This window comes from Ictalurus punctatus, chromosome 28 (assembly GCF_001660625.3).
Source record: "Ictalurus punctatus breed USDA103 chromosome 28, Coco_2.0, whole genome shotgun sequence".
NCBI lineage: Eukaryota > Metazoa > Chordata > Actinopteri > Siluriformes > Ictaluridae > Ictalurus > Ictalurus punctatus.
The window spans coordinates 10,287,884-10,299,826 of NC_030443.2; the positions used below are offsets into that span (position 1 = coordinate 10,287,884).

Consider the following 11,943-nt stretch of genomic DNA (forward strand, 5'->3'; position numbering starts at 1 on the left):
GGTCAATACCAGCTTCTGAGACCAAGGGTGTACTTACTTTTCCACAGTACAATATCACATCTATTAATATTTCTGTTGAATAAATGATTGAAAAAGCTATTTGTCCTTGTTGTTTCGTTCAAGTATATCAACTTTAGGCACTGTTTCAAAGATCAAATGTTTGCTTGTCCAAATATGTCAAAAAAGCCAACTCATTTTTTCACATGACTCTATGTAAATAAAAGGACAAGCTTTCATTTACATACAGTCAAATACATTATGTGGAATCTTTTGTTTTTTTCATCTTGCTGTTTTTGTCACTTTTAGGTACAAAAACAGCAAGATAATGTGGGTGGAGCACTAGAGTCATATTAAACCTATATTCACACATAAAACAGATGATCATTAAATGAAGTTTTTAATAAGAATTAAACTGTATGATTGTAACACCAGCTACAACTGGTAAGTGACTTGTGCAAGCACATGCCCTGAGGTTTACTTTTAACCAGATTTGCTGGGTTTTGACAAAGATGACTGACTGATTGACACACAAACGATTATAATATATCTACAGACAGAGGAGAAGGAAAAAACAGGCAAACATTTACCTTTAATTGATTCAGAGTCATAAATCAACATTAGTCTATACTGGTATATGTGAGCAATTTAATTTGCAAAGCTCATTTTGGACAGAATCATATGATTCCATCTATTTTTGTTTTTTCCACTGTCTCAGAATATCTTCAGCTGCTTTGAGGGTGGAGTCATCCTTTTATATAAAGAAAAAGAACAAATATTATTATTTAGGGGGCGTTCCAAGTCCCAGCAGGATGAAATCATTAATCATACTGTCTACACATATTTATGACAAACAAATACTTTTTTTTTTAATCACTGGACTGGTATGATTTTAAATCAATTTAAATTTATCAGGAAGAATATAAAAAAAAATAAGGTACAAGGTAGTGGCAATGTACATGAGTGGATCTTTACTAACTAAAATCTAATGTGCACCAATTGCTTTATTTTCCCTGTATTATTCAGATTATTTATTATACACTATATGGGCAAAAATATGTAGACACCTGACCATCACACTCATATGGGTGTTGGACATCTCACTGCAAAACAATGGGCATTATAATGGTGCATGTCCCACCTTTGCTGCTGTAACAGCATCCACTCTTCTGAGAAAGATTTCCACTAGATTTTGGAGCATGTCTGAGTGGATTTCTGCTCATTCAGCCAAAAAAGCAAGAGTCAGGTCATGCACTGATGTCAGGCGAGGAGACCTGGGGTGCATTCTGCGTTCCAATTAATCCCAAAGGTGTTCAGTTAGGTTTGGGTCAGGGCTCCGTGCAGGCCACCCATTTTCTTTCACACCGACCTTGGCAAACCAGGTCTTTACGTACCTCTTTTTGCACAGGGTCACTGTCATGCTGGAACAGGTTCGGACCCCATAGTTCCAGTGAAGGGAAATTGAATTGCTACAACATAGATTCTAGCCAAACATTTTGTGGAAGGCTCTTGTATGGGTGTACTGGTCAGCTGTCCACATATGTTTGGACATATAGTGTATCGTAAGCAACAAATTACCTTGACAAAGCACAATCTAATGTAGTTCTGAAAATCTGCTCTGCTTTCTTGGCTGTAAAATGCAGATACAGGGATAGTACCCAAACGCTGAAAGAACATACAAAACAAATCTGGTTAATTTTACAATAAATAATCAGGCATCACTTTGAAAAGGTAAAAGTTGTGTGATTTACATCTACCTTCTCTTTAATAAGCCACTTGACAAATCTGTAGTCGTAGGGTTCATCCGTGGAGCTTGGCGTGTCACTCAGGTCAACCTCTACAGGAGAGACACATCACATATAATACTGTGTCTTAAAAGTCCATGTTCACTGTTTACAAATCTTTCCTACCAAGCTGCTTTCCTTTTAGTGCTAGGAAAGTTATTGTAGTTGCTAGCTTGATGACAACTGCTAGAAAGTTTTCCTGCAATTTTTGAAAATTAACCAAGGGAAGGTTTCATCTTCTGAAGTCAAATTCAGTGGCTACGTATTTGGGGATTGTGAAGAGATATGTAGATAAATAAGATTACATCTAGTTTATCATGATGCTACTCCTCTTAGTGAGTAATTAGCTGGTACTGTGTGGTTAACTTATGTTACATTTTATATGAAACAGTAGTTTTTTAATTGGTTGTGTTACACTTTGTTTGTTTATTAGCCCTTACTGTACTGAGCTCCTGTATTATCTTGTACATCTTGGCTTAATTTTTCACTCCACTGTATACAATACCCTGCCTGGTTTGGATTTAAATAAGCATATACTTAAAAGCCTATGATTGCATAATTAATTAATTAATGTCATTATTTATTTATTATAATTAATTAATTAATATGTTTCAGATGGCAACCATTCTTTTAACCCTAACGGATGCAGTGTGTAGCTTCTCATTTCTTAAACAACCATGTCAGAAGACGTATCCCATGATCGTGGAAAAGATGTTACTGTGTTTCAGAAGGGGCAAATTATTGTCCTGCAACACGCAAAGAAAACAACTAATTCTTGGAATTGGGTTAAGAAGTGTTCAATGAATTATTAAAACCTGGAAGGAGCGTGGTGAACTGTCAACTTTGAGGGAGAAATGTGGTCGGAAAAATGAATGTTCAAAATCTTGAACGATCATGATCGTAGATCTATAAAATGCTTGGTGAAGTTACATCGTAAAAACATCGACAGTAGAACTCATGGCTATGTTTAATAGTGAAAGTGAGAGCATTTCCACATGCACAATGTGAGGAGAACTTACCGAATAAACTAATGTGTGGCCTAATCAGTGTGAGGCTAATCAGACAAAAACAACTTCAATTTGCTAGGGAGCACAAAGATTGGACTGTGGAGCAATGAAAAAAGGTCATGTGGTCTGATGAGTCATATTTACGCTATTCTAAAATGATGGGTGCATCAGGGTAAGAACGAAAGCATATGAAGCGATGCATCCATCATGCATAGAGCCTACTGTACAAGGCTCTGGAGGCAGTGTTATGATCTGTGGTTGCTCCAAATGGTCAGGTCTAGGCTCAGCAACATTATGCTAAAACGAAGCATAAAACGAAGTCAGCTGAGTACCTGAGTCGTACTGAATGACCAGCTGATCCCATCAATGGATGTTTACCTTCCCTGATGGCACAGGCATATTCCAGGATGACAATGCCAAGATTCATCGGGCTCAAATGAGAAGGAGGAATCATTTTTACAAATGAACTAGCCACCACAGAGTCCTGACCTTAACCCAATTCAAAGCCTTTGGGATGTACTGGAGAAGACTTTACTAAGTGATTCAACTCTCCCATTCTCAATGCAAAGATTAGTCTAAAATGAGTGCAGCTCTGGATGGAAATAAATGTCGCGTTGCACAAGGTTGACGAAACAATGCCACGCACTGTAATCAAAGCTAAAAGGTGGTGAAACGAAATTTTAGAGTGTGTGACTTTTTGGCCAGGCAGTGTATATGTATGGAAATGAGGACTCACTCAGGCAGGAGATGTCCGTGATCATGAAGTAGCCACCCTCGGGCAGGAAAGGTTGTAACCCTATGCTCTTCAGGCACTCGGCTAACCTGAGCCGTTTGGCCTGGAGCTGTGTGGGTAGCTGTTTGAAGTAGCTTTCCTCTGTGCCAAACAATTCATATTCCCTCTCAAAAGCCACAGCAACAGCCTCCTACAAACACAACTAGTATGAAAATGTGTCCAAAAGAAAAAAAACAACAAAAAAAACCCCACAAAATATGTTGCAATAGAAAAAGAACAATAAACAAAACAGATTCAAACAATTAAACATGATGAAGACTGAGTGACTCATTTAACAGGAGAGAATTTAATTCGTCAATTTATTGTTATATTACATGTATATAGTGGCCACTTCAGTTCAGACAATAGCAATCAATAGCAGAAGGAAGTATTAATTCCTCAGAAGTAGTGTGAGGCTTCTTCCACTGAGCTACTCTGTAGGCCTCTTTGTAGGAGCTGAGTTTTGAAGGCATCTGAAGGCACAGATGCTGCTTTAGTAAAGCGACTCTGTTGTGAATGACAGTCGAGTATGTTTTTTTTTCTGAAAAAAATCAACTGGCTTGTCTTTGTTTTGGTGATGCGACGTCTCTAAGTGCCGTCTTAACTTGTTCAGCTTATGGCTTATTAGACGCTAATGTTTTGAGGCACACAACACACTGTGGTCTCTTCATCACCCACCGCTGTACTGGTGAATCCAAGTGCGAGATATGTCTCATCATGTTTTCTTGTCTTTCTTTTAGTTGCGACATTTGAAGTGGATACATCTTCTGCTTTACATTTGCAGTCTTTTCAAATCAAGAACTATGCATCACTCATTTATAATTTTACTCGGCTCCCTGCAATACTGATTCATCAATCACGTCATCTATTGGTCTGTACCAGACCACTTGAGCAGGTACTGCGAGTCATCTTGAGGTAATAAAAAAGGAGGAAGTTTATATTTTGTGTTCAATTACTTACTTATGTGGCAAGTAGTTGCATAATAAGCAAGATACTTTCACAGTGGGGTCTTGCATCACCCTGAAGAGATTTCTTTTTACATAAAAATCTGCTGACTGTCCACTATTCCTTAGCCTTGCCGTACCCCCGTTATTATAACTCTGTGCCCCCCAGTTTGGGAACCAACTGTATGTTCTTTTCTTGTCATATCTTTATTTAGTCAAATTATTAATTAAATTCCTTAGTGCTCTGTATATTTGTGATTCCTTGCCATCAGACACATGTAAGCACAAGTAAGCGGGCTACATGGAATATGCTCTTAGGTGTGTTTTTACCTGATTAAGAGTGGGACAGTGATATAAGGAGTTCTGATGGAAGGTGTGCAGGTGTTTCAGTAGGCGTCCTGGCCCTATTGCCCAGCCCACCTTAAGCACACATAGTATGGTGTAGAAATAGAAATCAGGAAAAGCATTCACAAACAAGGTAGCCATTTTAAAGAATAACCACAATAGGTGAAACTCAGAGAACACAATTATTCTACATTGTGTTCATACACTACAGAAGGCTAAAAGCAACCTTCTACACAAAAGGTATACAAAACCAAATAATTTAATAACAGCATTGTCAAAGGCGTTAACAGGTGTTCACACGTGTGTTTACCTAAACAATAATAATTCCATAGATTTAAAGGGGGGGGGGTTTCTCCTCAACCACCCCCCGTGTGTAGTATCCACCTGGATGTGACGGCAGTGTTAGTGCGCCAGAGCACCCACCACACAGCAGCTATTAATGGAGAGGAGACAGTGATGTAGCCAATTCAGGGATGGAGATTATTAGCAGGCCATGATAGTCAAGGGCCAAGGGGGGAATTTCACCAGGACTATAGGGGTCCTGGGATTTTTACTAAGCACAGAGGGTCAGGACCTCGGATTAATGTCTCATCTGAAAGAAGGTCCCGGTTTTTTTTTTTTTTTAATTTTTTTTTACAGTATAGTGTCCCCATCACTATACTGGGGCATTAGGACCCCACACAGACCAAAGGGCAAGTACCCCATGCTGGCCTCCCTAATACCACCTACAGCAGCAACCTTAGTTTTCTCCATTAAGTCTCCCATCCAGATATTGCCAAGCTCAACCCTACTTGGCTTCAGAGGGAAACCAGGTAAATGATACATGTAAAAATAAATAAATAAATAAATAAATAAATAAATACATAAATAAATAAATAAGAAAAAAGGTTTATTCCATTCCACCACTATTACCTTCCATCCTGTAGCACTGAAGCTCTTGCCTGCACTGCCAAAAGTGATGGTACGCTCCCACATGCCCGGAAGACTTGCTACACTCGAAACACAAATCATGGTAAGCAATTCAGTCCTAGGATGTCAATAAAACTTTTCAGCAACCCTTATTACTGTATCATGCAGAACACCCTTAACTGAAAAATCAGTTATAAACTCATACACTTATGAATATATATATATTCATACACTATAATGTTTATGTTCTAAATGTCCCAAAATTCACAGGAATTTTTATTCTTACCTATTTTGATATGTTGTGCTCCATCATATGTAAGCCACTCATATACCTCATCACTGATACAAATAACATCATGCTTTATACACAGGTCAGCTATCATCTGCAACTCTTCCCTCTGAAAGACCTGTGGAATAAATGGAGAGATTATTCATTTTCATATGATTTGCAATTATTCCTGACTACCTATTAGTTTCGGTTGTTATTTTAAAGAATCCTTGATAAATATAGTGCTTTAAGTACATAATATATGAAACATCTACTCCATTTTGAGTAACAATTAAGCTATTAAACTCTGGAAGCAAATGGGCAAAACTCACCTTGCCTAATGGATTACTGGGATTGTTAATGATGATAGCCTTCGTTCGAGAGGTAAATTTACTGGCTAGCTCTTCAGGACATAACACCCAGTCAGCACTAGACACAGTTGGACCAGTGACCTTTTGCTATAAGATAAGCACACCAGATTTTTGTGGAATAATTTGTGATGAATAAATAAATGTACATTGTAACTAAAAAATGTTTCATTTGAGCCCTTGATAGTGAATACTCACAGGCTTCAGTGAGATGTAGACGGGTTTCCCTCCTGCCATTAATGTCATGGGTTCATAGCAGTCAAAGAAAGGCTCCACAATGATCACCTGGACCACAGAACAAGCATGAGAGGGGCAAGAACATGAGGCTATCATGGATAATGACGTTCAAATCTGATCAATTTAACGATAAGATCAGTGGCGTATAGAAGGTATTTAGGTCACACATGTTCAGCTCAAACCATAATAAATATCACACACAAACTTACTTCATCACCCTCATCAATCAGAGCCTGAAAGGCACAGAAAAGTGTCCCATAGGCTCCCACAGAAACCAGTATCTCCTGCATGGGGTCGATTTCACGGGCCAAGATTCTCCCAAAGAATTTGGCAAGGGCCTTGACAAGACGCGGATGGCCCTGTGAATCAGATTGCAATTAGATTTACTCAATATAATCAGATTATCCATGAATAATACAATTAAGCCTGGTTTTTATGTGCATCTGAAAGATTAGTGTGCATTTCTAGGTGCCTGTTTTTACACTTTTACTAGTATATAGTTACTAAACCTTTTTTAGAATATTTACAGATTTTATTTAATTATTACTTCACAAACCCTAAAAGCAAGATAGTAAAAAAGATTATGAATGCACAAAGAAAGAAAATGTAAAAATGCTTTACAAAGGCGCGCGTGTACTGGTGCATGGAGAATCCTCCTTTGATGGCATTGCAGAGAGACTCCAAGAGGAAGCTGGGAGGAGAGAAGTCGGGGAATCCCTGACCCAAGTTCACTACATTATACTCAGCAGCTAGCTTTGTAAATTCCACCCTAGCAGATAAACACAAATAATTACAAGAGATAAATAATTCACAACATGCCACTGCTTTCAGTATGGTTCATTTGGGCTATCTACAGTGGGGGAAATAAGTATTGGACACATCAACATTTTTTTCAGCAAACATATTTCCAATGAGGTTATTCACATGTAATTTTCACCAAACATCAGTATTAACTCAAGAAATACAGAAGTATAAAGAATTCACAACATTAAAGTCCATAAATAAAGTTATATGTAATAAAGTGGAATGACACAGGAAAAAAGTATTGAACACGCAGTTCTCCAAGCCAAGGTAAGGCAAGGAACCAGCTGAAATCTGTAAGTAATTATACCCCCTATCTTTGCAAATTAATATCAGCTGGGTTAGTAAATAAAAAGGCTTTTCGTTACCAAGGTATCACACAAGAAACATCTCATGATGGGTAAAAGCAAAGAGCTCACCCAAGACCTTCGCAACCTTATTGTTGAAAAACATATTGATGGAATCCAATACAGACGTATTTCAAAACTTCTGAATCCTCCAGTAAGCACCACTGGGGCCATTATCCGCAAGTGGAAGCAACATCACTTCATCATCAACCGGCCACGCACAGGAGCTCCTCACAAGATTTCTGACCAGGGAGTCAGAAGAATAGTCAGAAGAGTAGCCCAAGAGCCAAGGACCACTCAGAAAGAGCTCCAGAAACACTCAGAGGCAGCAGAGAAAACAATAGGCAATGCACTCCACTGCTAACGCTCACCACACAAGACTCCATTACTAAAGAAAAGGCATGTCGAAGCTTGTTTAAAGTTTACTACAACTGATTTGGACAAGCTTATGAAATACAGGGAGAGTGTGGTCTGGTCAGACGAGAGCAAAATTGAACTTTTTGGCTCTTATATTACACGCTATGTTTGGAGAAGAAAAGGCACTGCACATCACCCTTAAAACACTATACCAACAGTGAAGTCTGGAGGTCAAAGCATCATGGTGTGGGGCTGATTTTCATCACATGGTACTGGCAGACTTCATATAATTGAAGGAACGATGAATGGAGCCCTTTACTGGGAGATTCTTGAGAAGAATCTGCTGCCATCCACCATGATGATGAACATGAGACTTGGGCGGACCTTCCAGCAGGACAACGATCCAAAGCATACAGCAAAGGAAACTCTCAATTGGGTTCAGAGAAGAAAAAAAAATCAAGGTGTTAGAATGGCCCCGTCAATCACCTGACTTGAATCCAAATGAACAAGATTAAAAAAAACAATATGTTTAGAAGAATGGGCCAAAATCACACCTGAATACTGCATCCCATTAATTTCTTCATACAGGAAGTGCCTTGAAGCTGTCATTACAAACAAAGACTCCTCCACTAAATATTAAACACATTTCAGTTAGCGTGTTCAATACTTTTTTCCTGTGTCATTCCTCTTTATCACACATAACTTCATTTTTGGACTTTAATGTTTGGATTTCTTTATATGTGTGGATTTCTTGAGTCAATACCAAAGTCTGGTGAAACATTTCATGTGAATAACCTCATTGGAAATATATTTACTGAAAAATGTTGACGCACTCAATACTTATTTCCCCCACTGTATGTATATGGGAGAAATCTGAGTATTCAGTTAACTAAAGCTTTAACTAACATTGACATTTGTACATAAGAAACCCTACAGTCAGCTACAGATTTATTGGCACCCTTGGTTAAGCTAGATAAAGGAGGTTATGAAAAATGTCTGTGGTTAATTAATCTCACACTAAATACACAAAAATGTATTTGCCCGCATTAATCAGGCAGTCGTTCTGAAAAATATCTACATGTCTGAAAACGTCCATATTCACTGTTAGGACAATAATTAAGAAGTTTAACAATCAGAACTGTAATAAACCTGCTTGAAAAGGACGCAAGTGTATATGTGCAGTGAGGAGGATAGTTATTTAGGTGAAAATTATGGCCTTTTTAAATATAATTTACCGAGGGTATTTTTTTAAATTAGAGAGCTGAGTGTAATGGAAACCCTAGACAATATTAAATGCCCTATTTATAAAAACGGCACAACAGTAGCTTATAAATTGTAATTTTCTTTTAGCCTCCTTTATGAAAATGTGCTTAAACCCTTCTGAACATTTGGATGGAAAATTACCTGCTAACTTACACCACTCTAAATAGCAAAGCAGGAGGCATCTGCCATCCCTTTAGACATACAGTTTCTTCAACTGATGATAACATAGGAGAAAACATTTCACTTCTTCTGACCTGTAACCCCATTCAAATGTTTACACCCATACAGATACTACAACATAACTCCCCATTGTAACACAGGTTTGTTTTTATCTTGTAGGCCAGCAAGTACAATGTCAGTGGTCAAAAACTGTTATTCTAGTTGATCTGTTTGTGTTATACAATGCTGATTCCCAAATACACCACCATAGTACCTACTGACCTCCTGGTAATTGACCAGTGAAAAGTACTATATGGACATACTAAGGATAAAACCGAGGATAATTTAAGTAACTGCATAACCGTGTGCTGAACAAAAAAGGTGTGCTGAAAAAAAAGGTTTTTGAGCATGTAGGATAAATGTGTTGGTGTGCAATTGGAGCAAATCAACATGATGAGAGCTAGAAATGTGCATGAGAGGTAAAGGAAACAGTGATCCAAAAAACAGGCTTATTATAGGTTAACTGAAGGCAGGGTCAGGATCAAGAACATCGAGTACTTAATCCAAAACCAAATGCACACTTTGGACATACTGGAACATCTTCAGCAAACCTGAAAAAAAACTGCTAGTAAATATTTACCACACATTCTTGTCCACGTTCTCAAGCCTTCGTGCATGCAACTGCCGGGACATGTTTGTCTGGGGGAAAAAATGGCACATGAGAGGTTACGGCCTTAAAAAAAAAAAATTATAGCTGTTTAAGAATCATACATTATGAAGTTACATCTTTGATGCTTAAGCCCAATTTAATTTAGCACTTAGCACTAGTAAACTACATTATTTACACAGAAACTAGCGCAAAATCAAGGAAACTCCAAAATATTCAGAGGTGCTTTGAAATTTTTGAAAATGACCGCAGAGTGTCCACAGATTTGGGCCAAGATGCATCATGTGACGTGATCACAACACACATTCAGCCAAAGCCCCCTTCAATTCACAGGAGTCAAACATGAGTACAGCTTAAAAGGTCTTATTTACCAACAAACATTGTCACCTGACAGGAGTTTTTTGTGTGTGCCTGAAACACATTTCTGAATGGTTAAATGCATGTTTCTTATATTCAGTTTTGAAAATGATAACGTTATAACATTTCGTGTTTAAGAGCAACAAAGGCTAAACAGCATCGCAATCATGTACTCAAGCTTAAAGTCACTTGAAGTCTTGCAGGTTTGATAACTCATTAAAGGTATTTAATTGTCTGTGTAGGTTGTTTGCATTCATGCGAATCGCCGCTTTCTGTAGAAATGGATTTGGTCACATTTTACTAGTGCAAAGTACCAGACTCCCCAACAAAATCAGCTTGCAGGACTAACGGGTAATTAAATAATGGCAACTTGAAGTAAAATAATAATAATAATAATAATAATAATAATAATAATAATAATAATAAATTACAATATAGTTATGAGTGCTGGATCAAAACAGACCAAATAGTATTGTTCACATTTAAATAATAAGTATGTCATTTAATTTACAGTTAAAGAAAAGCCCTGGATTAGAGCACAAACATTTTTGCTTAACAAAATATTTGATTTCTTCAGCAAAATAAAGTGCAGCTGAAAAAAAAAGAAGAAAAAAGGACAGCATTGTTGACAGCAGTGACTCTGATATTGATACAGACACTGTACACACCATTTTATGTGATTTTATATAATAAAAGTCTGGGAGTAGACATTTTCTCCGCTATAACTAACCTTGTTCTGCCAGATCGTAGGAATGTCCGGTGATTTCCAAACTGCGGCACTGTTTACCAGCACTCTCCTAAACATCCCAGGATGCCATTTACACCTTCAAAGAAAGAAATGAATACGTATAACAGGAATACAACACTTTTTAATTATATAACATTCAAGTTCTCACCAACGACCAAAATAGCCGTTTCATATAAGCTTATATTACATTCTTTATATCCTTAAAAAACCTCTCAGTGCACTACACATTAACCGGATAGTTTCTGATACAGACTTTTAGCCTGACTGCTAATGAATGCTAATACAAAATCTGATAATAACGCTGTTTTTAAAAGTTATAATTAAGATTTAATATAGCCAGTATGACGAGACAGTTACCGATGCAGTTAATCGCTTTTCCGCATTACACTGTTGCTGACTTTCATTCCTTCAGTCAGCTGCTGGAGCTGGCTCAATCCCAAACGCCTCCTTTCTCCCTTTATTGAGGGCACTACATGTAGTAAGTGGTATTTTTACACCGTGTAATGCACTATGGGACTAATAAGAATCCAGAAGACGTTTAGATTCACACGTTGAACCCTGACCTTTGAACCGGTGTAGGCGGAGTCTGTCATTTTTAGCTTTTATTATTACT

The 11,943-nt window shown here is 37.7% G+C and overlaps 1 protein-coding gene across 2 annotated transcripts; it reads right to left on the reverse strand.

Moving 5' to 3' along the window:
• Positions 1 to 380: 380 nt before the first annotated feature.
• LOC108260322 (kynurenine--oxoglutarate transaminase 1) lies at positions 381 to 11,887 on the reverse strand. 2 transcript variants are annotated; one of them, XM_017460517.2, is made up of 14 exons: positions 11,688 to 11,887; positions 11,313 to 11,406; positions 10,199 to 10,257; positions 7,253 to 7,400; positions 6,841 to 6,990; positions 6,593 to 6,679; positions 6,359 to 6,484; positions 6,045 to 6,165; positions 5,762 to 5,838; positions 4,835 to 4,924; positions 3,525 to 3,711; positions 1,755 to 1,834; positions 1,576 to 1,662; positions 381 to 748 (listed from the first exon to the last, which is right to left on the reverse strand). In XM_017460517.2, exons 2-14 carry the CDS (start codon positions 11,385 to 11,387, stop codon positions 689 to 691), a joined length of 1,347 nt encoding a protein of 448 aa, XP_017316006.1. In that variant the 5' UTR covers positions 11,388 to 11,406; positions 11,688 to 11,887; the 3' UTR covers positions 381 to 688. The 2 variants fall into 2 exon arrangements, with proteins under 2 accessions (XP_017316006.1, XP_047007793.1); XM_047151837.1 differs by lacking the exons at positions 10,199 to 10,257; positions 11,688 to 11,887.
• Positions 11,888 to 11,943: the final 56 nt, after the last annotated feature.